This window comes from Miniopterus schreibersii (assembly GCF_964146895.1).
Source record: "Miniopterus schreibersii genome assembly, chromosome: 15".
In the NCBI taxonomy this organism is placed as follows: domain Eukaryota; kingdom Metazoa; phylum Chordata; class Mammalia; order Chiroptera; family Miniopteridae; genus Miniopterus; species Miniopterus schreibersii.
Genome location: NC_138115.1, coordinates 21466751 through 21493483, shown reverse-complemented (window position 1 = coordinate 21493483; position 26733 = coordinate 21466751). Strand labels below are relative to the sequence as shown.

At 50.9% G+C, this 26733-nt stretch overlaps 1 protein-coding gene across 3 annotated transcripts in view; it reads left to right on the top strand.

Moving 5' to 3' along the window:
- Positions 1 to 26733, top strand: part of ATP2B2 (ATPase plasma membrane Ca2+ transporting 2) — a 166925-nt gene that overhangs the window by 23962 nt on the left and 116230 nt on the right. For all 3 annotated transcript variants that reach the window (XM_081160201.1, XM_081160203.1, XM_081160202.1), the window contains exon 2: positions 22545 to 23051. In XM_081160201.1, the coding sequence (XP_081016327.1) occupies positions 22853 to 23051 (199 nt within the window). In that variant the 5' untranslated portion in view covers positions 22545 to 22852. The remainder of the gene's footprint in view (positions 1 to 22544; positions 23052 to 26733) is intronic.

The following is a 26733-nucleotide window of genomic DNA, read 5'->3' as shown; positions in this document are numbered from 1 at the left end:
TCCACTTATGTGAGGTCCGTAGAGTAGTCAAAATCATAGAGACAGGAAGTAAAATGGTGGTTGCTGGGGGTTGGGGAGAGGGGGAAGGGGTAAAGGGTTTCAGTTGGGAAAATGAAAAAGTTACGGAGGTGGAGAGTGGTGATGATTGCACAAGAATGTGAATGTGCTTAATGCCACTGAACTATACTCTTAAAAATGGTTAAAATGGTAAATTTTGTTGTGGAGATTTAACCACAATAAAAAGAAAAGTAGATGAAAAAAAAATAAGATGATTCATAGCTACAACTATAAAGCTTCTAAAAGAAAACAGGAAAATGTATTACCACCTAGGAGTAAGAAATGATTTTTCAAAGAAGACACAAAAAACACTTATAAAAGAAAAAACGGAAAGGTTGGACTTGAGGTCTGTAGAGTATGAGGTGTGGGAACATCCACGTAGAAAGGCCAGGTAGGAAGTTGGTGTCTTGCTCATATGAGCCTGGACTGGAGGGATCCCATGTTGGGGCTCCTGCCGTTAGTATTTCAAGCTACAATCTGCCTTTTGGGTCCACAGTGGTGTCACTTACCTTATGGCCCACCAAACTGGACTAATAGATGAATCTATTGGGCCACTTCTAGAATGGGCCCAAGCAGATGAGCCCCTGACTGTTTTCCCAAAGTACCTGCTCTGAGCAGCATCTCACTGGGGTGCGGCTTCGACCATCCATCTACTTCTCTGGCCAAACTTGGGGTGCATCTGTGATAACAGCTCTCTATCCAGCTCTGTTGCCTTCACTCCTGTCCCCGGGGCTAATGAGGGAGTCAGACAAAATCTAATTTCCTCTAAACTAGAGGCTGATCAATTACCGTTACAGGAACTTGCTGTCTGGAAAAATTAGCTTTGTGTTTTGCTTGGGAAAGAACAGCATCCGAATTCTGTCTCCTCAGTCATGTTGGCGTGGAGGGGAGCTGGTTATTACAGGATCCCGAGTCATGGGACCCTGGGAAAGCTGTGGAGCGAGAATGATTATCAAGTGGTCTTGCCTTGCTGAAGGTCTCCAAGCATGGGGGTCCCATCCTCAAACCTTGCTCTCTCTAACCATCCCCAGGCCCCTGGGTTTCCTGGCTTCACCATCTTGGTCTATTTCTATTCGGCATTCATTGGAAAGCAAAGAGTTGAGTTGGTCCCACTAGATAGTGATTCTGGGGCTTTGTCAGGGACTCCTTTGAGAAGCTGATGAAAGCCACAGGCTTTCTCCTCAGAAAAAAATGTAAATCTACACAAACCTTTAAAAGGAGTCTTACATGAACCTCAGCTAAAGACAGTGTGATATGGAGCTCCCCAAAATGGCACCAGGTCACCCGCAGCTTTCCTGCTTAGCCCTCTGGTTATCTTCTGGGGAAGGTATCATTACTCCAATTTTTCAAATGAAAAACCTGGAGCTCAGAGGAGTAACCCAAGCTGCCTGCCTGGTCCCGAAAGGAGTAACAGGCCCTATGAGCTGGGAATTCCCTCCGGTACAGTTGGGAGGCCCCACCCCCAGCTTCTCTGAGTGGGAGTATAAAGTAGTCAGCGGGGGGACCCTCACCCATGGAGGGTGGAGCTTTTGTCCAAATCACCTTTGAGACCCCAGTATCCAACCCAAAGTCCCAGAATCAACCAAATGAATGAGATAGGAGGGGCCCTGACTTTGGAGTCAGAAATGCTTTTAGACATCAGCTCTGTCCATCCTAGCTCTGTGACCTGTGCCTCTCTGAGCCTTAGTTGCCCTGTATAAAAAATGGGAACCGCAACACTCCTCTAACAAGATTGTTAAAAAGATGAAAGGAGGCAGCTGTGTGACAGCTGTGCTCAGTGTTTACAGGCATTGTCACACATCACCTCCCCCAAAGCCTAAGCAGGGGTGTCTAAATAGCCCAACCTCACAGAGGAGGAAACTAAGGCCCAGAGCAAGGCAGTGACCTGACCAAGGCTGTGTAGCAAGCAGCAGAGCTGGAATTAGAGCCCAGGTCCATCTGACCCATCTGTGCCCTTGACCAAATGCATGGTGCCCAACGCCAAGTAGGTACTCAATAAATGGGTAAGTTGCCTCTCCTCCCTGAGCCCCCCCTGCAGAGAGCTTTCTTCAGGAGCCTACAGCTGGTAACATTAAACATAAGACAATAAAAATGGCCCAGGGAGGGTACAAGAGCTTTGCATAGCCCCTCCAGGCCAAGTCCTCAATGTGCTCTTTAATTTCCTACACAGTAAAGTCTCTCGTCATGAGTTCAGGGCAGTAGCAAGGGAAGCAAACTTCACTGCTCTTCTCCCCCTGCTTTTACCTTTTCATTCCCCACCCCCTACTGCTGCAGTGGCAGGTGGGAGGCCCAGCAAATACCCCTCATTCTTGCACCCACTCGCCTCCTCCTTCTGTTAACCCTCCTTCCTCCAAGTGTGTTCAGAGCAGCAGCCCAGGCTCAGACTGAAAATGATGAAGTTCACGTGCTCAGCCCACCCCAGCTCTGATGGTACATCTCAGACTCATGGGCATGAGGGTCACCATGAGCCTTGGACATGCTGGGCCCAAGACACAAAGGTGGACCAGCCGCCTTCCCCATGGAGCTCCCAGAAATACAATAATAGCGTGGTATGCCCAGAGGCCATAGAAACACAGAGGAGGGTGCTGCAAAGCCTGCCCTGGAGGTTAGAGGAAGCTGTAGAAGAGCAAGAGTTATGATTCACCTTTGCGTGTAGGAGGACACTTCGGGCAGGGGCAACTGCCTGGGCAAAAACCTGGAGGTGTGGAACCTCACAAGGAGTTTCTTATGATTGGAAGGGTACAAGAAAGGGGTCAAAGGACATGAGATTGGAGAAGCAGGCAGGGCCTGTGTGTTGCGCTAAGGATTTTGAACCTTCTTCTGAGGACAGTAGGGAGCCATTGAAGGCTGTTGAGCAGAGAAGTCGCCTAATCAGGTCAGCCAGTGTGGCTCCATGGCTGTTTGGGGCTCATCTCTGAGCCTCTTCCCTTCTCTCACTACACTCTCCTCTGATGATCTCACCCTGTCCCATGGCTTTAAATACATCTCTAAGCTGCTGATTCCCATATTTATATCTTCAGCCGGAGCCTGTCTTCTGCACTCCCAGCTCGTCATCCAACTGGCCACTTGGCATCTCTCCTTGGACATCTCACAAGCATCTCAAAGTTAACAAGTCCAAAACAGGATTCTTGATGATGCTCACCCACCCTCCCAAAGCCCACTCCTTCCCCAACTTCCCATCCCAGTAAATGGCACTGCCATCCACCCTCTTGCTGAAGGCAGAGTCTTTATTGGCCATGCTCCTCTTCCCCTTCCACCGGCTCAGCCTCTTCCTTTCACCTGCCCACATCTCTTCAACACCACTGCCGCCCCTGCAGTCGGCACCCTGTCCCCACTTGCCCTGATGACACAGTAGCCACTTCTTTCTCCCTACTCTCCTTCTTACCCCTGGTAGTTCATTCTCCAATGAATGATGGGTCTTAAATAAAAATAAAAATAAAAACTTGCCCTAGTTTGCTTGGTTCAGTGGTTAGAGCATCGGCTCATGGACTGAGGGGTCCTGGGTTTGATTCCAGCCAAGGGCACATACCTCGGCTGTAGGCTCCATCCCTGGCCCCAGTCGGGGTGCGTGCAAGAGGCAACCAATCGATGTGTCTGTCTCACATCAATGTTTCTCTCCCTTTCACTCTCTCTGGAAAGCAATGGAAAAAAATATCCTCAGGTGAGGATTAAAAAGAAATAAAACTTTGTGCTAATCTGCCACCTACGATTCTTTAGAGGTGCCCCTCTGCACCTGGAGTAATATATCCAGCTCTTCACCGTGGTTTCGAAGCCTTGCACAGTGTGGCCCCTGCCTTGTCTGAGCTCCCCTTTTCTCACTCTCCCTCACTCACTCTCCCTCTGGGTTATTAAAGGCATGCCCTGTGCCTCCCCACCTCAGGGTCTTTGCATGTGCTGTTCCCTGGAACACACTGGCCCCAGCTCTTTACGATCTACCCAGCAAAATAGGCCCCTTGACAGTCATAATGCTTTATTCTCTTCAAAGCACTTTTCACCATCTGTCTTCCCCAGGAGCAAGGACAATGTGCCTGGCACACAGTAGGTCCTCATTAAATAACTGTTGCATGAATAAATCAGAAGGTAGCAAGGGAAAGAGAATGAGACCTGAAAAGATAATGGGAGAGTGAGTAGAGAAGGAAATAGCACCAGATGGGATGTCTGGATTTGATCCTAGAGGCACTGGGGAGCCACAGGAGGTTCTGGAGCATAGTCATGGAAGTAGAAGTGGTTAGTAGAGCAAGGGAGGCTGTATGTCTGGTGGGCATGTGATTGGGCTCTGAAATCAGACTGCCTTAGGTCAGATCGTGGTTCAACAACTTCCCAACTGTGAGACCTTGGGCAAACCACTTAGCCTCTCTGAGCCTTGGTTTCCTCCTTGGTAAAATGGGGCCTGCTAACGAAGCCTACACATAAGGCCATTGAGAAGTTAAATGAGATGGTGCATGTAAAGTTTTGGGGATGTGGTAAGTGCTCAATAACCATTGGCTGATGCTGCTATTGTAGAGTTGTTGGTGTCAGGCATCACACTTGGCACCAGGGAACCGGCCCTGCCTGTTGTTAAGCTTACAGTCTGATGAGGAAGATGGGCAGATAAAAGCTCTGCCTTTGGTTGCTCAGGATAAACACCCTACTGAAGGTACAAATTAGGCCCTGTTCGAGCAGAGAATTAAAACTGGTAGAGTCTGGGAAGCCCTCCCAAAACAAGTGACATTGGATTTCTGGGTGACAATTTCCTTGAGAGAATTTTTTGAGTCAGCAGCCACCGGCCCATGAACAAGGGAGGAGGGGGATGTGTTCTGGCTGCTCAGCTTCCAAAATAACCCAGATTCAAGGGCGAACAGCCAGGTAAGCCCCAGGAGCCACCACCATGCCTTTCTTGGATGGGTTCCAGTGACCTTGGCGCAGTCCTTGCCTTCCCTGTGCCCCCAGGTGGCAAGATGGCCTGAAAGAGGGATGCCCAGGCCAGAGCTCCCACCCAGGCAGAGGGGACTGGACAGTCACTGCAGGCACCACAGTGTAGGCCCTCTCTCCTCCCACATACAGACCCCTGAGACCTGAGTCATGTGTGCTTTCCAGCTTCTAGGCCAGCAGCTTGACCACCAGGGCCAAAAAGGACATGTTCTGGACCTCTGACCCTGCTCTCTGCCTCTGCCTCTGTCGCAACTCCCATTCTTCATGTACACACCTCTATATCTTTGCTCCGGTTCCTCTGGCTCTTGGTCTGTCTCTCCCCCTCCCTCTCCTTTCCCCTTCTTTCCCTTTCTCTCCCTCTCTCCATCCCTCCCCACTTCCCGCTTTCTCTCTACCTCCCTCCCCCTCTCCTCTCTGTTCTACCTCCCTCCTTGCCTCATTCTCTCTTTCGAAGTCTGCTTCTGTGTCTCACCCCCTCCCCCCTCTCCCTCCCACCCCGGCCTCTCAGGTTCCTCTCTGCCTTGCAACTTCTCTTCCTCCCCTTTCTTTCCCTTCCTCCCCACCCCTCCTCTCCCTCTAGTGGGAGGCACCCTAGAACACAGGCACATGCACACACACGCACACACATGCACACACACACTCTCTGATCCCCCTTGAGACCAAAGCCTAGGCTTTAGCCCTGCTGCCTCCTACCCTCCCACCCCCCACCCTCCACCCCCGGCAAAACCTGGCCCAGGACACAGGGATGAAGGCAGGATTGAGCAGAGGGGTGGATGCTGAAGCTATCGGAGACAGCAGGGGGAAGAGGGTGTCCTGTCCTCCCCGTGGCCTTCCCTCACCCTTGTGCTCAGAGCTGGGGCCTGGGAGGAGGTTCTTGAGCTGTGTCCTCCGTCTGTGCAGCTGCCGGGCTTCCCAGAGTCGGGCTGCGGGTCAGGTCATTGGGCCCATTCAGCAGAATTATAAATAGCAACTTGTGCCCAGCCTGGGCCACAGTGCAACCTCCGCTGTCGCAGGGTCCCGAGGGCCCTTGTCCTCTACCCCTCCATCCATCCTTCTGAGGCAAGGCCTGCCCCTCCCCTGTGCTGCCAGTGGGTCCTCAGGTCAGTGTCCAATGTGCTGTCACCATAGCAACCTGCCTGTCCAGCCCAGGCTCAGGTTGCTGGGAGGTGTGGGTGTGGGCAACTGAGGGAGAGGTCCAGTGGCCTGGAACCAAAGGTCATGGCTCTGTGCTGGAGCTTTCCTCTCCTGTGGACTGGGGAATGGGGTCCTGACCCGCAGGAATCTCAACCTGCTGGGGGACAGTGGGCAGGGGTGTCTGATACTGGGAGACTTGGCATAGGGGCGCCACCCCAGGCCTCTCCCACTGAACTGAGACAGTGGGTCAGCCCGGCTTTGAAGCGAGAGAGTTGTGGGTTTAAATCCTACATCCACACCTGCAACTTATATCATCATACGACCACCATCTAACCCTCTGAGCTCAGCATTCTCAATGTAGAGGTAGGAAGAGTAATACTCCTTCCCCCCCCCCCCAGGGGTTGCTGAATAGATCCAGCTGTGAGGCAGATCTCTCAGTCCTCACTCTACTCCTCTTAGCCCCCGAGGGCAAGGCAGGGGCCCAGTGAAGTTGCAGACTTCAGAGTCACACTGACCTGGGTCCATTCTGGCCACTGCCATTCACCAGCTGAATGATCTCAAGTAGGTTGCACAATCTCTCTGAGCCTCAGTTTCCCCATCTATAAAATAGGCGTGAAAACAACGTATACACCTCAACATGCTGTTTTGAGGATGAATTGGGCCTCGGTGGGAGAAGCCATTGGTATAGTGCCCTGCACACGGCAGCTACACTTGCCATCACTTTCTGAACTGTTTTTTTCTATTCCAACTTTCTTGGCAGAGATGACCCTGCCTGCATCACTAAGTCACTGGTCGCTTTAGACAATACCCTTTCTCTCCCAGATCTCAGTCTCTCCATCTGCAAAATGACCACAGGACCACTCAGGCCCTGCCAGGTCTGAGATTTATGTCTCAAGCAGCCCCACTAGGCTGGGCCGTATCTAATATTATATACTGACGTCCTCACCAGGCCCTGTCCTTAGCTCCCGAAACCTGAGCTGCATGGTTGCCTGGCAACCAAGGCGTGAGCTCAGAAGGCTTGGGTGTCAGGGTGTCCAGCTGCAGCCTCCTCCTTGCAGGCCACAGTCCCAGCAGAGGGGATCAGGCCAGGGACCATTGCGCAGACGAGCCCAGGAGGGGCCTCCTGCTCCTCTCACACCTGCCCAGGTCCAGCCTGTCGCAGAGCCCACGTTCTCAGGGTAAAAGGGACCATTGGCCTCAGATATTTTTATAGGTAGGACACGTGGTCAGACTCAGAGAGAAACCGGAGCCTCCTCTCACTGCTAACTGATACAGCGGCTGTCACCATCACCATCTTCCTGGGAGCTTGCAGCCCAAGTTTGCCCAGAAGCATGGAGAATTCCCTAACCCTCTCTTAGCACTGCCCTCCTGAGGCAGTGCTCCCAGGGCACTTTGCAAGGCCACACTTAACAAATCATACCACCCTTATGTTTACCTGGCATCCCTGCACAACCTCTCCCATGTTTCCATTCATTCACCCAACAAATATTTTATTGACCATCCATCCACACTCTATTGTTCTGCCTGAGTGATCGTGGACAAGTTACTTAATCTCTCTTTGCCTTAGTTTTCTTTTCTGCAAAATGGAGATAATAATACCTGCCTCAGTTGTGATGTGGGTCAAAGGCGATGACACGTATACAGTGCTTGGCACATAGATAATGCTCCATAAATATTAGCTTATCATGATTATTTTATTAAATTGTTATAATGTCCGGTCACCATGCCAGAGGGAACAATGCACAGCTTTTTGAGAACAGGGTTGTGTCCAGTTTCACTCCATCCACACTGCACCCCACAGCTCCTGGCACACAGCCGGCCCACAGGAAAAGTTTGCCAAATGAGTAGAAGTGAGAAATGAGCTGTTTCCCCTGAAATCCACAACTGCTCCAGGAACTAATTGCTGAGACATCGGCTTTAAACATCTTTTACAGTTCCAGGTATAAGCTGCCTCATCCACAAAGTTACCAAAGTGGGTTTGAAATCTCATTGTAGATTTTCTGTCTCTGCCTGTGTTTGGGGTGGGGGAGGGACAAGTAGGGCCATGGGTGCTTGCAGAGGCCTGAAACAGCAGGGCAGACGGCTTGTGGAGGGAGGGGATCTGGCGTTTACAAGAACCTGAGCATGAGTGCCTCTGCATTTTGCATCCTAGGTGTCTATTTGCCTCACTCTAGTCCCAGCACTGTGTCTGAGTGACCTGTGTCAAGCAAGTCACTTATCCTCTTTGAACGTCAATCCCCTCATCTTTAAAATGGGCACCCTGCTCCCTCTGCCCCATGGTCCCAGGTGAGACAAAGGAGGTTGTACTGGGAAGAACCCCTTCCTGTAATAGTCCTTATTAACAAGAAGATAGTCATGCAATCCACGGAAGAGCACTGAGCTGGTGGCCATGCTTCCCCGGAGCCTAGCATTTGTGAGCAAAGCCACGTTGGGTGGCTGCCAGCCCTCTGACCCAGGGGCTGTTTCTAACAGCAGGTGATGGTCAGGCTGACGGCTCCAGCATTTTACCCTCGACTTCTTCCAAACACAGGAAGAGGCTACCATCTGCTTCCCACCCCTCACACCCAGGCTGCCAGGTCAGCCACAACCCCCGCCTCACACCTGTCAGCCGTGCAGGGAAGAGAGCCCCCCGGGGGTTCCCTAGTGGATGCTAAAGCTAGAGATATCCTGGGGGCCTCCTCCCAGCCCCAGGCCACTTGGACGCTGGGTGCTATTCCTCCACCTTGGGGAGGAACAGGGTGGCCCTGGGTTTCTCTCTCCCCCCTGAACACCACATTTCACTCCACTGGTGTCCCCACCACAGGGCAGCTCCATTTGTGCTGATTCTGGGTCCAGAAATCTGTTGAGTGCTAAGGTCAAGAGCACAGCCTTGGGACTCAGACCCTAATGCAGATTCTAATGTGACCTTGGCCAGCCACCCCACCATCTGAATCTTTGTTTCCTCATCTATAAAATAAAGAGGAGTGTCTAGGTCAGGGCCTCTCATGGGTATGAATGAGATCATGCCTGGGAAAAGCTGAATACAAGAAGTAGCACCTGATAGTATTAAAACTTAGCTGCTCTTATGACTATTTTTGTTAGCGTTACTGCCATTCTGATGCCATCATTACTGTGGCCATGTTCCTGCCAGAAATGTCATATCATGTCCTCTTCTATCATTCCTGCAGGCCAGTGCTGGGCACACAGAAGTTGCCCCTTACATGTCTCTGTCGTTGTATTTAAACTCAAATGTTTGTTGAAGAAGTAGATGAGTCAGTGACCCAGGAGCTTTGTTCTCTCTCAGTTTCTGAAGTCAAGCTATGTGTTCCTCCAGCCACTCAGCAAGCTTCTGTTAGGCACCAGTTGTGTCAGGTGCACTGGGGACCTAGAAATGGATGGACACAGTCCCCCGCCCTCTAGGACATGAATGGTCAAGACCCGTGGGGGGATCAGTTCATTTTGCCTGGAGAATGGGGTCAGCATAGTGTTCACTGAGGAGGGACCTTCAGAGCTGGGCCCTGCAGGGTGAATAGGAGTCTACCAGACAGAGGCAGAAGGGAGGGAATAACTTGTGCTAAGGCATAGCAAGTGGTCCACAAGGCAGTTCTGAGTTGATTTTTTATTATTAAAACAAGAAATCCTCCCACAGATATTTCAGTGTCCAGAGGATCACTGGCTGATTCAAGGGCACACACATGCCTATCATAGTGGGAGATGCCAGGAACCAGGAAGGCCTCCTTCCGTGGCCTGCCGCAGCATTCTAGACTTATCACAAGATGGCATGTGAAGGTCTCTTGGAAGCCATCTGGTCCAACCTCCTCATTTTACAGATGGAGAAACTGAAACCCAAAGAGGGAAGACAAGGAAGCAGAGACAACTAATGGTGGACCTTCCAGCCAGGCTAGGAGTGACCAGCTCTGGAGTTGCATGTTTTGTGCAGAATCTTGAGCCTCCAGGTCACTCCTTCAAAGATGTCACTCTCTGTGGGACATGCCATTGGCCCCTGAATCTCTCTAGCCCTAGTTTCCTACTTGTGAAATAGAAAAAAAATCAGTGGGTTCTTTGTGGCCTTCAAACTAAAAAGCATTTTAGGAACACTCTTATAAAATGTAATTTTTGTCGTCACTGTCATTTTGTTCAGGGTGAACCCTAATGGCAGAGTTCCCTGAGAGTCACCTGATGGAATGGTTTCCAGGTTTGGAGGTTCAGGGCCACCCTGTAGATAGCCTCAGAGACAATGACAAGGCATCTGTGACAAGCAGGCTATACACACTTTATATGTAACCACACATGAGCTCTGCTCTGCCCTGACTTGCACAGACACACATCTGTACATGCACAGCCATGCACACATTCTACTCTACTCTGGCACATACACACACATTTATGCACTCGTGTACATGAACTTCCAGTGGAAAAGAGGCAGCAAGGATATTCTACATGAGTCATAAAATGCCCCTTAACTATGAATCAATAAAAATAGAAGAAAATTTCAGCTCAGCCTAAAGAACTTTGTAACCACTAGCACTGACAGATTATCATGGAAGGAAGGAGTGAAGCCCTGTCAAGGGAGGCATGCAAGCACAAGCAGGACTTTCCACAGGTGCAGTGCAGGTGCTTAGGCGTCACAGGAATTTTCACCGCTGAGGTTCCTTCTGGTCTGTGGAGTCAAGTGAGCTTGGAGAAGCAGGGCTGTTCTGGCTTTTCTGTCAAGCTTTGCAAATACTGGCTCCCTTTTGGTGGCCCTGCATAGACTCACATTATCTTCCCAACCCCCTGAGGTAGGAATGATTATTGTCCCCATTTTAGAGGTCTGACAACTGAGACCAGAGACCTGCCTTGTTTTCCCCAAGGTCACTCAGTAATAGCAGAGCATGGGTTCTAGCCCAGATCACTCTGATTCTAAGCCTCAAACAAAGAGGTTCTGACCCTGCTAAGTTGTGAGTCAAATAAAAAGTGGTTTGAGAATCCAGAGAGGAGAAGTTTCTGGAGTGTGGGAAAATTCCCAAGAGAAGATGGCACTGGCAATGGTAGATCTAGGGGCCCAGACATAAGGTGGAACATAACAGGCAAAGAAGAGAGGGTGGTTCAGATAGGGATCCCAGCCATGCAGTGTGTGGGGTGAGGCTGTTGGAGTGGCCACAATGATGGGGACAGAGGGGAGCCAGGCTGTACACACCCACCGTGGCTTTGCTCACTTTCATTTTGGGGCTTAGAGCCTCAACTGCAGGCCATGGCTCTGCACAGCTTCAGCAAGGCTAGGGTCCCCTGGGTCTGCATCCCCCAGGGAGGCTGCATTCGCATCTGTCCCTGCGCAGATGGCTGGTGAGCACAGCTCACAGCCCTCATCCCCACCCGCACCCCCTTCTGTCGCCGGGACTAGGCTGCACCGCGGAGTGTGGTATGGTGTTATTTTTAGAAGTGGCACCATCTGTTCAAGGTGCCGGGCGGATTCTGTTTGTCTCTGCAGTGGCCGGGACAGCCATGCCAAGTCAGAGGAAGACTGCAGAGCCGGCCGGCAGGGCGGTCACTAATTAGCATGCCGACCTGCTGAATACAGGAGCCAACGAGATTCCTCAGGCCCTCGGGGTGTGAGATTCTGGAATCAGGTCTGGGGCTGCCAGTGAGGTGGCTCTGGGGCCAGGGCAGTCAACACAGAGGACAAGCTCAGTGTAGGAGGCATCCTGTGTTCCCAGCACCCCACCTGGTCCCTGGGCCTGCGCCTGGGCCTGCCTCCTGGCGGATTCAGAGTATCCTGCCCTGATCTTTTCCCTGACCTCCAGCTTTGGGTGGAAAATGGGAAAGAGGTAGGAGGAGAAAAGAACAGTGGCCAGCCTACAGGGATCCTCTGCGGGACCTAGCACTGGGTGTGGCAGAAGACGCAGTCTTGAGCAGTGTGGTCCGTAGGGGCTGACACATCTCCCCACTGGACTCCGAATGCTTCGGGGTGTCCCACTGCCTGAGCCATCACCACATTGGGCTTCTGAGTCATTGTGGGAAGGACTTAGGCTGGTGATTCCAAACACAGGCTCTGATGGCAGACTGCCTGGGTTCAAATCCAATGCTTCTGTGATCGTAGGCAACCCCCTTAACCTGGCAGGGCCTCCATTTGCTCGTCTGTGGAATGGGATGCTGGTAGCAGCTACTTCATAGGGTCCATGGTTTGCCGATTTGCTGCCTTTAAGGCTATGGTGTGCACCTGGGTGCATTCAGCATCAGCTTCTCCTACCATGTGGCTGACCAGGTCCACTTTTCAAGTGCACACTGCACCCTAAGATTTGTTGTCCCATGTCCTTCCATAGTCATATTGCTTTCTCAGTCATGGAACCAGTTTTGGTGGAGGCCCGTGCCATGCTGAAGGCGGGGGAGGCCTTGTTCTCAGGAAGTTCATGGTCTAGTGGGGGAGACAAGCTGGCAAGACTCACCCCAGGACTGAGGGTGGATGATGCGAAATCGAGGAATGAACCACACGTGATGGGCTGACAGTGGGAAGAGGGTTGGAATTTAGAGCAGGGGAATTAGAGAAGTTGGCAGGCTGGGCCTTAGAAAGTTTTGATTAATGGAGAGCAGGTGTAGACAGTCCTGGACAGAGGGAACAGTGTGTGCAAAGGGTGGGAGGCAGGAGCATGCATTAGTTGTTCTGGAAATGCAAGGAGTTCAGTTAGACCAGAGCTGTCTCCTAGCCAATCAGGCAGGACCCTGGATGGCACTGGGGAGCTAGCAATGGTTTTTAATCCAGACAGTGGTGTGCTGAACCTGAGAGGCAGCATAATGTGGTGGTTTTAGGGTCAGACAGGTTCCAGTTCTGCTCCCAGCTTTGCCACGTGTTAGCTGTGTGACCTTGGGCATGTTATTTTACCTCTCTGAGTCTCGGTTTCCTCATAATAGTAATGCCTACCTTGTGGGCTTATTGTGGGATAAGGTGTGTTCAGAGCCTAACACAGCTCCTGACACATGGAAACCACTCAGTAAATGGCAGTCACCATCAACATTACTCTGGGGACAGTGAACAGAGGATCGAGGCACCAGTCAGGAGGCCATGGATGGGGAGCCTGCATTCTCAGCCCATGAAGAATGACTTTTCCCCACACCTTACCTTCCTGTTTCTTTGGTATGGACCCCAAAGGACTCACTAGGTATTCAAAAGTAATCTCCCAACTTAGACTCATCCCCTCGCATGCTCGTGGATGAATAGTCCTACTCCAACACATAAAGGAAAAAATTTAACAAGCTCAGTCAGACTGAGATGCCATCACTTAAATATGGTTCTGGCAGGAACCAGAAGGAAAGGACCACACACAGTGTGAAAGAATGGATCAATAATGGTGGGATTTCTGGCATCAGTGACAGATGGCACTGATGGACCAAGGTGAGTCCTCTGTGCATGCACTTAAGTGGCCCTGAGTGGCCTTTTGCATAATGTCATTTTGTTGGCTCACACCTGCTCACTAGGATACTCCATTGCCTGGGAACCCGGCTTTGAGTATCAGCACCAAATATCTGAGGTTAGCTCCCCATGCCTATTCACAAAGCTCATGGAAAAGGCCCTGTGCCCTCCCCAGTCAACCCACACCCAACACCTAAGCCTCCCTAACCCCATACTTTGTTGGTCCACACAGCTATCCTAGAAAGCTCCTAGGGGCACTTAGAACCTTCTGCTCTATGTCAGTCAGCACCATGGCATGTGGACAGCTCCTTGGCACTCGGTTCTAAGCCCACTCCGTACCCCCAGTCAGCACTGCGTCCTTGGGAACAGCTCCCAGTGAAGACAGTTCCCCAGCACCTGCTTCTTTGTTCGCCCCAGGGAGAGGATGTCAGTCAGCACCAGGAACATGTGGACAGCGCTCACTCGCTGCCTCTGCTGGTCAGCCTGCAGGGAGTGGGGGCCTGCAGTTATCAGGTTCCCTGACCTCATCCACCCAGTCCCTCCCCAGCACCAACCTCCATCCATCAATCAGTACTTTATCCCCAGAGACAGCTCTCTGCACGGTCAGAGGTGAAGCCTGAAAATTCACTAACTAGCAAGTAACCTGTTGTGTTGTAGCCAGAGGCCTGACACAGCAAAACCCTGTGCTTCACTATAGAAACCAAAGGAAAGGATGGGAGCCTGCTCTGTTGGAGAAAGGGATGTGAGTGAGCATGGGGGGCCCTTAAGAGTATCTGTGTATTTGAGATCTGGCTCTGCTACCTCCTAACCAAGGGCCTTACACCAGTCACTACACTTTTCCCTTTTTTTCTCTGTAAAACAGGATGCCAGCAGTTACTGTATCATAGGGTTGTTGTGAAGGATTAAGTGAGATAAATGTAAAGTGCACAGAACTGTGCTTGGCACGTAGTGGGTGCAGTCTAAGCATTGCTGTTATCATCATTCTTTGCCCTTCCTTCGGGCCTCTGCTTGTAAACCATGGGAGTGAAGGAGGAAGGTGAAGGTAGGATGGGACAGTGTCACTGTAGCCAGTTAGGATCTGGAGGCTGGGGACAGCCAGGGCAGCAAGGGGGTCAGTGCAACAATAGGAATAGTAGGGCAGGTGAGAGCTGAAACCAGAGAGGTGGCCAAGGCTCATGGCTGAAGCCAGAGAATGAGGTCCAGAGCAGCTGGCCCATCCCAGGCACAGCTACCGTCCACAGCCTTCTTAATGCATGTCCCCTTTCTTGCAGCCCAAAGTGAAGTCTCCACAACACTTTTCTGCCTCAACTAGGCTTTCTTGCCTCCGTCTGCTGTTCACTTTACTGTTTTAGCTTCATCAGAAAACACTCAAAGATTTTTTTAAGGAAAGATTTCTACAAAAGGAGCATATCAAGGGTGATATTCTTGGAAAGCAGTCACTGCCCTGCAAAGACCCAAGGAGGGCAGTGCACATCAAAGACAACAGGTGAATTTTGATCAGCTCGTGACTACCGAGTTCTAGGGCATTTCTCCTTCCTTCGGCCTCCAGCCAAGCAGGACTTGGCCTGCAATGGGGATGGCTGCTCCTGCTGGGGATGACGTGGCAGCAGGGAGGCCCAAGGAAGTATGTTTGTTCTGAGGAGCAAGTATCAGATGATGGGAGAATCCTTGAGGATGGTACTACAATGGCCCTTTGAGACTGAGTATCTGTCCAAACTCCCTCTCACTTTACAGAAAAGGAACCTGAGGCACAGGAAAGAAGGTCCTGGTCCAAGGCCTTACTGCAAGTTGGCGAAGGACAATGGGGCACAGTGGAAAGATGGAGACTTTGGACTAGAGCAAGTATATTTAAACTGCGCCAAGTCCTATCTGTATGGCCCTGGCCATCTGTAACCTCCCTGAGTCCCAGCTTCCTCATCTGTAAGGTAGGGACAGTGATGCCACACAGCCCGTGAAGGCTTTTGCTAAGCAAGTCCTGTTAATAGTAGTGGTCAAGCCAAGATCGGAACCCAGCAGATGTGGTTCACAGGCAAGTGCTGTTTGGGTTACACCTTCCCAAAATCTGAAGCAAAAGTTGCTCAGGGATCACTCAACTCAGCCTGCAGATCCTTACCTTGGAGTTATCACAGGGGGCTCTTTATGGCCGAGTGATGAGATCTTAAGCAGACGGGTCTGAGCATCTCTCTTGCTCTCCTCAGAATCCCAGTGATTTGGGGCAGGGCCTGAGATACACCTCCTTTGGTTGACTGAATGAGTGGAAGGATGGAGATAGACCGATGGATAGATGGATGAACATACAGATAGGTGGGTTGGTAGATGGATGGACAGATGGATTGGTGGGTAGATAAGTGGGAGTATGATAGGTATGTGAGACACCTGGAGGACTAGAAATGGGCTTTTTCCTACCACTTAACAGTGGCAGCTCCTCTGGAGAACAGGAAGCAGTTGGGGGAGTTGAACCTGGCAGGCAGCTAAGGGCCAGACCTCGCCCCTCAGGATAGCATGAGGATATGAAGATACCCGAAAAGCCCTAGGTCCCTAACATCCCACCCCCTGGCCCTGCTTCTGCCATCTGTGCCTTCAGTGCTGATGCATGGCTGTTTCTGCGAGACTCTTTAATTTATTTTAGATTTTCCTTTTCTGGTTAGCAGGATAGGAGTTTTCTAAAAATAGCACTAAATTCACTTCTAAGGCATTTGTTTCAGTTCCCTTCCTCCTTCCCAGTTCTCTCTCCTCAACTGTGAGAATTCAAAGCTGAGATTTCATTGTCAGCTTTGATGCACACACGCACACTGTGAGGCCTGTGCACTTAGAGACAGGTGTGGGCACAGACATCTCTGGCTTGCTCACATTCCCAAACATACACTCATGCTGACATAGTCCAGCAGAATCCAGCAAACCTTGTCCTTCAGGGCCACCCACACTAAGCACACATCTGACAACACACTGCAGGGATCCCCCACACACACACATAGAGTCATCTACAGGCCCAACCCAACACTAACATTTCACACTCCTCTGACCCAGGTGTGCCCCCAAACTATGGACTGGCCATGGTGGACATCTACCATAACACACTCCCACTGACCTTGCACATCTACACGGACCCCCACACTCACAATAACATGCACACCCTTACTCACACTCACATAGTCACTACAGATCCATCAGGCTCTCTCTCTCCACACACACACACACACACACACACACAAACACACAGGACATTCCCTCCCCCAGAAAGGAGCATCTAAGGCAATAGCTACAATTGTCTGGCTGGGGCTGAGAGAGGAGCAGTTGTCCATTTGTCTCTGGCTGCTGGTTGAGTTCACCATTTTCCTGGGTCATAGCCCAGGTGGAGGATTCCCATTGCTGGGGCAGGAGGCCCTACAGAAAGGACAGAATTTGCATCTAGGAGAGGGGAGGGAAATGTCCTGCCCCAAAGGAACTAGTTAGTCAGAACCAGAGCAGAGGGGAAATTAGCCCTGTATGCTGTGCCAACAAGCTGGGACCCTCCCCAGCCTTTTGAGCTGTGCCAGGCGCCTTGTGGGTATGGCCCCATCAGTCCCAGTTCTGCGCTGAGCACAGCAGTGTGGGGGACGTTCTGGTTGAGCGGAGGACAGAGGCAGTGAGTGAGTTATCATTGTAAGAACAGTCACCACTTAGCAAGTTCTTCCTCTGCGCCAGGAACTGGGCTAAGCTCTATCTCAGTCAGTCCTCACAAAACCCTATGAGGTAGGCTCTGAAGTTGGTGGTGTTGGGGAGGAGAAAACCAAGGCACAGGGAGGGGTTAAGAGCCTTGCCTAAGTCACAAAACTAGCCAATGGCAGCACCAGGCCTCCTCACCCGGGATCTCTAGATGGGCCCGTATCCCCTACATTTGTTATGGCTGCCAGAGACTAAAGAAGAGGTCACTTTAAAAATACATATTAAGGTGGCATTTAAATTCAGCAGGTCTTAAAACAGAAGGATTCAGCATTCAAAGGTTATTTTTAGCACATAATTCATTTGCAGTTGTCCCAGCTACCATCCTTCAGTAGGATTTAAAAAGCTGTTGGTTTGGGATTGTGTTTTCTTTTTTAATCCTTCCTTCGAAAGATAGATTCCTTCTTTGTTAAATTAACTCAAAAAAACAACAACAAAAAAAACAACAACCACACATAACATTGCTCCTTCCTCTGCAAGCATCCTTCCTGGCAAAGACTTTTTATTAAGGTGCCCCTAACCTATTCTTGAGTCATTGAAATGTAACAAAACAGAGTCATTTAAATGCTAATAAGATGAAATCGAAATGCATAAATTCAATATTGTCAGAATGTTCTCCTGGATTCTGAAGGTCCTGGCACTGCTAGAGCCTGAAGGGACCTCAGAGAACTCTAGTCCAATCCTTTCACTTTCCAGATGGGGAAACTGAAGTCCAGGGAAGAAAGGGGCTTGATCAAGGTTATGCTTGCAGGAGCTTGGAAAACAGGGAGGAGCTTTTCAGTGGACTTTGGCCTCAGTTGGCTGTGTGACCCCCTAGTGTGTTGCTCACCCTCTCTGGGCCCAGAACTAGTCATATGCCCTGCCCAAGCCCCTATCTCATTCCCCTTAGCTGCTACAGCAGAATACCATAGACTGGGATACTTAAACAACAGAAATTTATTTCTCACAGTCCTGGAGGCTGGGAAGTTCAGATCAAGGTGCCGGCAGATTGGGTTCCTGGTGAGAGCTCCCTTCCTGTCTCACTGTGTCCTCATGTGGCCAAGAAAGATCATCTCTCATGTCACTTTTTATAAGAGCACCAATCCCATTCATGAGGGCTCTAACCTCATGACCTAATTACCTCCCAAAGGCCCTACCTCCTAATACCATCACATTGGGGATTAGGGCTTCAACATATTTATTTGGGGTAAACACATTCTGTCCATAGCAGCTTGTGTGCCTTTTTTTTTAGGGCAAGAGTGACTGCAGTATTGAGAACTGGCTGCACATAAACCTCATTGCAACCATGACGGAGGTGCACTTGCTAATAACAGGGCTGGAGGGGGAGATACAGGAGCCAACATTGTAGACTATGCTTTGGGCCAGCAGCTTCACTGAGACTCACACACAGGGGTCTCCATGGGCCCTCACAGCAGCCTATTTGACAGATGGGTCAACTCCAGTTTGTGGATGAGGCCCACACAGTGAGGTCAAATGACTTGTCCAAGGTCACACCACTCATTAAATGTCTCCACTGTAGAGTGGTAGCTCAGGTGGTATTTGGACAAGGCAGCAAGGATGTCAGAATCTGGTGAGCTGTGGCGAGGGGACAGCTGCCTGCTCCAGCCTCACACCCATACCTCACTGTGATGAAAGGAAACTGGGAAGTAGAGGGCAGGGGATGCATCTCAAAGAAAAAGTATGACTACTGATTGTAATATCTTTCCTTACCTCCAGCAAACCTGTAAGATAGGTGGAGTAGGAATCACTAGCGAGGAAACTGAGGTCCAAGGACTTCCCATGGATGAATGACCCAAGGGGTAATCCAAATATTCATTCATTCATCAAGCATTTATTGAGTGCCTTCTGGATGCCAGGTACCATACTAAGTACAAAAGTGACATGACTCCTACCCACTCAGAGCTCTCCAGCTCCTGAGGAAGGGAGACAGCTAAGCAGGCCCAAGCAATAGAATGTGGACTATGGTATGATACAGGAAGCATCTGAGATTCAGGAGCATTTACACAGCCCTGCACGGTCAGAGAAGGCATTCAAGTAAAGAGCACTGTGCTGAGAACAGGCCATTGTCAAGGCAGAAAAGGTTGGGGGAGTAGAGAGTGTTCCAGTCTGGAGAATTCAGGCAACTGATGATTCTACACTAACTAGCAGGTCTTCAGCTCTGTCCTACTGTCAGAATATCATTTGAGTGGAATCATACAAGTGCTTCTGGGCCGATGGACTTCCAGCTCTCTAATCAAGGAAATCCCACAGTTAGATCAAATACCAAAGTGAGCTCTGCAACTTAGAAGGAAAAGCCAAGGTGCCCAGAACAGGATTGATCTCATGCATGCACTTGTGCCATGCAGGAGCAAGGGGTAACAGGTTGGGGACAAGCCACATCAGGAGAGGTAGCTACAATGGGGAATCTCAAAGAAGGAAGTCTAAGATCAGTCATCTACTGGGGCAAAGTTCTGGTTTTTAACTGATTTTGCTGTCCCAGCATTTCATCCCTCCATACATGCACACATAGGTCCCTTCCTTCGCTTTTTATTATGTCCCTCCTGACCTTTTACTAATAAATAATTGTATATTTTAGTTTCCTCCACGTCCGTCTTTTGGCTTAAAGCTCACTTAACCTTTTGGGGGGAAAATATTTTGTATTCATCTCCCCTGATATCCTGGGTCAGAGCAGATCTGCCTGCTCTGGGTGTCCCCAGCACCTGGGATTCGTCATCTTGGCAAACCCATTATGTCACATAGAAATCACGCATTTAACTGTCTGTCTTCTCCACCGTCAACTCCTGGAAGGCAGGGACCATGTCTGTCTGTTCAGTGCCTGGAACAGAGTAGATGCCCAAAACAATTATTGGATGGATGCGTGGGTGGATGGATGGATGGATGGATGGATGGATGGATGGATGGACAGACAGGTAGATGGGTGGAGAGATGGTTGGAGATCATTGTTCGTCTCAACACAATAATCATTAAAATTACCAGTAGGCGATTAATGCATGCCTACTATTGTCATCACAAATATAATTACTGCTAACGATTCTCATAGCTCATGCTGTCAGATGTAATTATCTGTGCCTGTAAGCCACGCCACAGGTAGCAGGGGGACAGATAGAAAACAATGCCTCAAGTTTAGAAAGTCCCTTGTGGTTCACGAAGCACTTTCATTCACATATGGCACTTTATTAAGTATCCTCGGACCCTCATGAGGGATACTCACCAGGGGAGGCAGCAAAGTGTCCTGATTAAGAGAATGTCTCTGGATCCAGAGAACTTGAGTTTAAATCCCAATTCCACCACTCACTAGCTGTGTGACCTTGGGCAGGTTATATCACCTCTCTTAGCCTCAGTTTCCTCATGTGTTTTATGGGGATAATTAGACTATTTCATAAAGAGGTTGAATGGATTGGTAGTAATCACAATAACTACTGAATGCTTACTCGGTAATTACTGCGCTCAGTTCTAAGTACTTTACATGAAATAACTAATTTAAGTCTCATAACACCTATGAGGTAAATAGTGTTATTCTCCCTCCCTTTTTTAAGATAATAAAACTAAAGTTAATTTGCATACCAATCTGCTGGGAGGTGGAGGAACCAGAATTTGATCAGAAACCTTGGTTTCTAGAGCTCCTGCTAACCTCCACAGCACCTGAACACGCAGGCATCCTTGGTCCCTTCCTCATCAGTTGGTCCCAGTGTAAAGATAAGGCTTCCTACTGCAGCCTTGGGTAAAAGTGCCCTCCTAGAAGGCATGACAGTGTCTCCTGTGGCTCCAGGTGGAAACATCAGATTTGCACATGGTTTATAATTAGCTCCCAACAAATTAGGAGGTAGCAAGAGGAGAATGACTGTTGTCTTACATATGAGGAAACCTAGCCTTAGCAAAGAGGAGGGACTTGCCCAGGGTTCCACAGGATTTGGGAGCACTCGGATTTGAACCCAGACTGCCCTGATTCCATCCTGTGTTCTTCACTGCACCCGGCTCTTCAGAGAGAAAGGAGAGAGTGCCCCCTAGGGGAAGGGGAAGGGGAAAGAGCACTGGGCTGGGAGTCAGGAAACCACTCTGAGCCCCTCTGCTTTTGCTCTTTGTGGCTCTGGACAAGTCCCTTTTCCTTTCTGAGCTTCAGGTTCCTCACTGTGGAAAATAAGATTAACTCTAAAATGTCGCCAGCTCTAAAATTCTGTGCAAGAGGAAAGGATTGTAAAGGAGCAAGATGGGGCAGGGGAGAGGTGGCAAGGGGAGAAGCTGGAGCTGGGGTGTGGGCTCAGCCCCATCTTCCGCCTCCATCCCTCCCCCTTACTGTCCTGGACCTAAGATGGCCAGCTGTCTGAGACTGCTGGGTGGAGTTGGTCTCCGTGCCAGGCCCAGCTGAGCTCAACAGGGGCCCTTTGTCACCCAACGCTTGCCGGGGCCTTGGCCACTGGTGTTGGGTGTCCAAGCAGATTGGATTCTCTCCTGGCAGCCCTGCAGATGCCGCACTTCTGCAAGGGTGGCCGGGCAGGCGGAGAGAAGCCAGCGCTCCCTCTTCTTCCTGGGCTCCCAAAGGGACGTGGCTACTATCTGTGGTACCGGGCTGTGAGAGCCCCCAGGTGAGGGCTCCCTGGACCCAAGCTCATGCTGGGGGCCAAGCTAGGGGCTCAGTGAGGTCCTGGTGAATATGCATGAGCTGGCTCCTCTGTGGTTAGGGTCTCAGGGTGGAGGTGGGTGGCTTTCTCCCATCCTAATGCCTGTAAGACCCAAGTGGAGAGGACAGTGTATCTCCGCAGGTGTAGGTGGCATGGACAGGGGTAGCATCTATACTTGGGGGGTATGCCCCAAATTGTGTGAACATAGGATGTGTGTAAACACATGGGGAGAGTGAGAGAAAAGGGGTCTGTGTGCACAGAGGGGCTGTGAGCCCAGGTATTTTTGAGGGAAGGAGGTGGGGATGTTAGATGTACGCCGAAAGTGTGACTGCATGTGATACTGCATGGCAGGGAGGGGGTTTTCACCAGCGTGTGTGTATGGCAGTGGGGTGGGCCCTGAGAGTAGGTGGGTTGGGTGTTGCAGGGCACCCTGAACTCTGTGGGTCTGAGGGTGTGTGTGCACTAGGGTGTGTGTTGTGAAATCAGTGTGTTACATAGCATAGTGGGCAATTAGGGAATTGGGTGTATACGGTCTTGGGGGTGCTATCTCGTGGAGTCTGCAGGAGTGTGCCGGTATGTTTGGATTTACAGTGTGTGCTGGTGTGTTATGGGGTGTTGTAAAACAGCCGTGTTAGAGTACATGGGTGTTATTTTGGGTGGGCACGCATGCACACACACATTGGGCTTTCATGAGCACCCATCCCATGAGGCCTCCAGTTCCTGACCCTTGTCACCACTCTGTGCTTCCCCCACAGGAGCCACAGCCCCTGACCATGTAGATGCCAGCTCCAGGGAGCAGCATGGGCCCCGCTGAATGGAGACTACTGGGTCTAGAGCCCTGAGCCCTTTCGACCCCTGGACTTCACCCTGCACCCAGGGACATCCTTTGGAGTTCACCACCACTGTTGTCAGCCCACCTCGGCTGCCCCCTCCCCCTGGGACCCGGAGTCGACCACCAGGAGCCACAGCCATCCAGTGAGGTTGTGCTGAGGACAGCCACACAGAGCCATCACCCAGCAGCCTCTGGTCCAGCGCTGACCCCCAAGCAGGGACTGTGGCAAACATGGGTGACATGACCAACAGCGACTTTTACTCCAAAAACCAAAGAAACGAGTCGAGCCATGGGGGCGAGTTTGGGTGCACGCTGGAGGAGCTCCGCTCCCTCATGGAGCTGCGGAGCACTGAGGCTGTGGTCAAGATCAAGGAGACTTACGGGGACACCGAAGCCATCTGCCGGCGCCTCAAAACCTCACCTATCGAAGGTAGGTGTGGGAGATTCAGTCTCAGAGCTGTATCCCTGGTGACCGCCATCTGTGTTCGCTCCAGGAGCAATATTCATAATATTTAACCACAGGAATGTCTTGGACAGGGGCTGAAATGCCAGTATGGCCATTGTGGTGTATTCTAGCTGAAGGTCAGCCCGTTTGGATAGGCCAGTGGATGGGTCTCCCATTTTCTCCCCATTGTGGGTTGGGGTCTGACCCAAGCCACCTGCAGAGAGAACCACAGGAACAAAGCTGAGTCAAGAGCTATGTTCTGGAAACCAGATGCCAAAATCAGCCCAAATGGGCAGCTCACATCCATTTCAGAAGTGGGCTCATCAGCCTGGAAGTCTGGGTGGCACCCGGTCTCCAAGGCAGGGCCAGGAGGGAGGTCAGTGGGGCCAGAAGAGGAACCACCCCTTGCTTGCCTTCATCAAAGCTCAGGCAGGGCTCCTGCTTTTGCCACCCCATCTACAGTGGTTGGATTTCAGGATCTAGCCACCCAGTCCCTGGCCTCCCTTTCCCAGGCCCCAAAAACCCCCTTGTCTGGGCTCCAGCATGGAACCATAGCATTGCTGCCATGCAGCCAGTTCCAGCTTCCCAACCCTTGCCACTGGGCTAGATCCTGGATGACTGTCCCAAATCCAGGCTCTGACTTGGAGTCCCCTAGGTCTCTGGGGCAACTGTAGGCTGCTTTGGAACTGCTGGACAGACAGGGCAGGCAGGAAGATGGATCATCACGGAAAGGGTGACAGATGCCATGTGTGTCTTGCCCTTGACATGGGTGTGGAATTTTCTTGCAACCACCGAAATAAGTAGGCCTAAGATCTCCAGAGAGAGGATTTCAACCTCCTGGGGGCTTCCCTGGAGGGGACCAAGCCCAGCCAGCTGCCATGAGGCCCAGAGGAGAGAAACCAGCGCAGCTTGTGCACCACAGCTCAGTTTGAGTCTCCATCCCCACAGTTACCTTCCCCCAACCATGAAGGAAAAGTTTCCTATACGAACCCCAAAGGCATGGGTGTGAGGCTCTTCCCAGGCACTCCCCAATCCTGTAATTTTATGGAAAGAGGAAGCCTCAGTTTCTTCCTCTGGAAAATGGGGTCAACGCCTACTTCACAGTGCCTAGTGGAGGCCTGAGCATGAAGTGAGTGCTCAACAATTGGCAACTATATTATTCTAAGGAGAGTGGATGACAATTCCTCCCCCAGATATAGATCACAACCTGGGAAGCAGCATCTGAACCCTTAGCCCCATATAACACAGAACAAATCTGAGGCTAGAGGTTTCTCTCACTCCATCGCCTAACTCCAGTCCCTGTGCCCTGGGCGTGGCTGGGCACTGACCCTGAATGCATTTCCTATAGAGGCTGTTTGTGGACCTAGGTGCTCAGCTGGGGCCTGCCAGTCTGTCTAGTGGGTTGCTTGTGCCTGCACCCTGCTGCACCCAGTGGCTCGGGGCATCTGTGTCTCTCTTCTTCAGGGCCCTCTTGGGTCAGGAGGAAGAACTAAGCCTGGTCTTTCTTCCCAGATTGGCTGCTGTCTCTGATGTTGTACCTACATGCTGAGCCGGGCTGAAGTTTAGAAACACCTTTGCTTTCTTGGAGTCTGGTTGTTTTGGCAGGGAGGGTAGGAATAGAGTAAACATCCTCTCTTCACTGTGTGATTCTTGAGAATGACCACATGTGGCCCTGTGATGTGAGCGGTCTCTGCCTTGGGGCTCCCTTGTGGGAACACCAATCTGGCAGAATGGTCCATGCTCACCTCTGCCATCAGGCTGGCATACTCGGCCTGCTAGGAGTCAGGGTTGCCCAAGTGGTCTCTGCCTTGTGAATAGGACCATGAAATTCTCTTGAGTCGGGAATTCTTAAGTGTCTATGGGCTCCAGGCCCAGATGGAAGCTGTGGCCCTTCTCCCCAGAGAAACAGCCAGCCGCATGCAACAGATGTGCTCACACCATCAGTGCCTTCACAGAGCCCCTGACAGCCAGGCCATGGGCCTAGGGTTAGGAAATCTGCCCTCCACCCCCACCTGACAGGCTCTCAGACCCTGGGAAACTGAGTGGCCCATTGCCAAGCTCCAACACTGTAAGGAGCCATTACCAGTTGGCTCAGGGCACCTGAGGACAGGAATCCTGTCTTGCTCCTCTCTGTATATCCAGTGCCCAGTCTGGTGCCTGGCACAGAAAGGGTATATAAGTGCCCATAAAACCGAGACATAGCCATTGAGTCCCCCGCCCACAGGGAGCAGCTCAGATGTCTGAGCAACCAAAGCAGCAAATAATCCAGACCAAGTGCAGCAAGGTCCCCAGAGCTCATAGGAGAGGTGAGGTGGGTGGACAGTGAAGGTCAGAGAAGGCTTCCTGGAGGAGCAGGAAATGGAAAGTATGTTGCACAGAATAAAGCAGCATTTCTTAGAATTCCATAGAACACTAGTGTGTTACAAGAGTTAAGCATTACGTGAAAAATAAGGTTTTGGTTTTCTCATCTGTAGAATGGAAAAAATAGTAACAGCTCTTACTAGTGCTCTGGCACCTGCGAGCTGTGCGTGTGCCTTTGGGCCTTTTGTCTGACCTCTGTAAGCTTTGGTTTCCTAATTTTTCATGAGGACCAAGTGAGATCTCTGATGGGAAAAGTCTCTGAGGAGGAGGAAAGACTGGGGTAGGATTAACCAGAGCCCCTGCTGCATTGGTCCCTAGAAGGACCTCCCAGGGTGCAGGTGGAGCTGAAAGAGGCTTGGGGAGGGGCAGAAGAGCATAATGCCACAGACGCCAGACTTGGGTGACCTGGGTTCAAATCCCAGCCCTGCCATTTACCCGCTGTGGTACTGTGAGCAAGTTACGCAACCTCTCTGTGCCTCAGTTGTTTCCTCAGCATCCCCTGTAAAATGGGAATAATGCTAGTGGTTCCTCATAGGGCTGTGGTGAAGACAAAGGGAAATAGCTTGGAACAGCACCTGGCACGTGGGCCACGCTCTGTGTTAGATTCACACCAGAGACTAAACACCTCCGTTTCCCCATCAGTAAAAATGGATTGTGAACATTGTCATTCATTCAGATCAGTACCCAGTACCCAGTACCTAAGTGCTTAACAAGTGGCAGCTCTTGTTGTTTTCGTTGTGATCATCACTCTCTGGAAGAAGCAGTCACATTCTCCAGATAGGGTGGAATCCGACTCTTCCGGAACACTGGTCAGTGTCCCCCACATGGTGCCACACTTCGTCGTAGGCTATCCTGCATCCTTATGACACAGGTGCCTGGAAGCAGGAGTTGTTATCCCATTTTACAGATGGGGCACATGAGGGCTTGGGGTCATCACCACAGTTCACATCAAAGCAGACTTTGAACTCAGCTCTGATGGACACTGTGCCCAGCTGTGCTGTCAGCCCCAAGCCAGGCATGTGCCCCTGGGCACAGTCCTCTAAAGGCACTTTCTGTCTGATGAGGGCCTGAGTAGGGTGGCGCCACCAGGGAACTTCTTTTTCTCTCATGTTCAGCATTTGTCCTGCCCTGTTTGCCCTCTTCTGGTTTACAGAAATGCTTGGCCTCCAGCCCCAGCCCCCAGCTTAGAGTTGTGTGGTCTGAAGCTCTGCCAGCTCCATATAGGGACTCAGGTTGGCCATTCCTGGCACCCCCTGCCCCCAATCTGCTGACGTGAGCAAGGAGCTGGCCTCTGAGTCACACTATA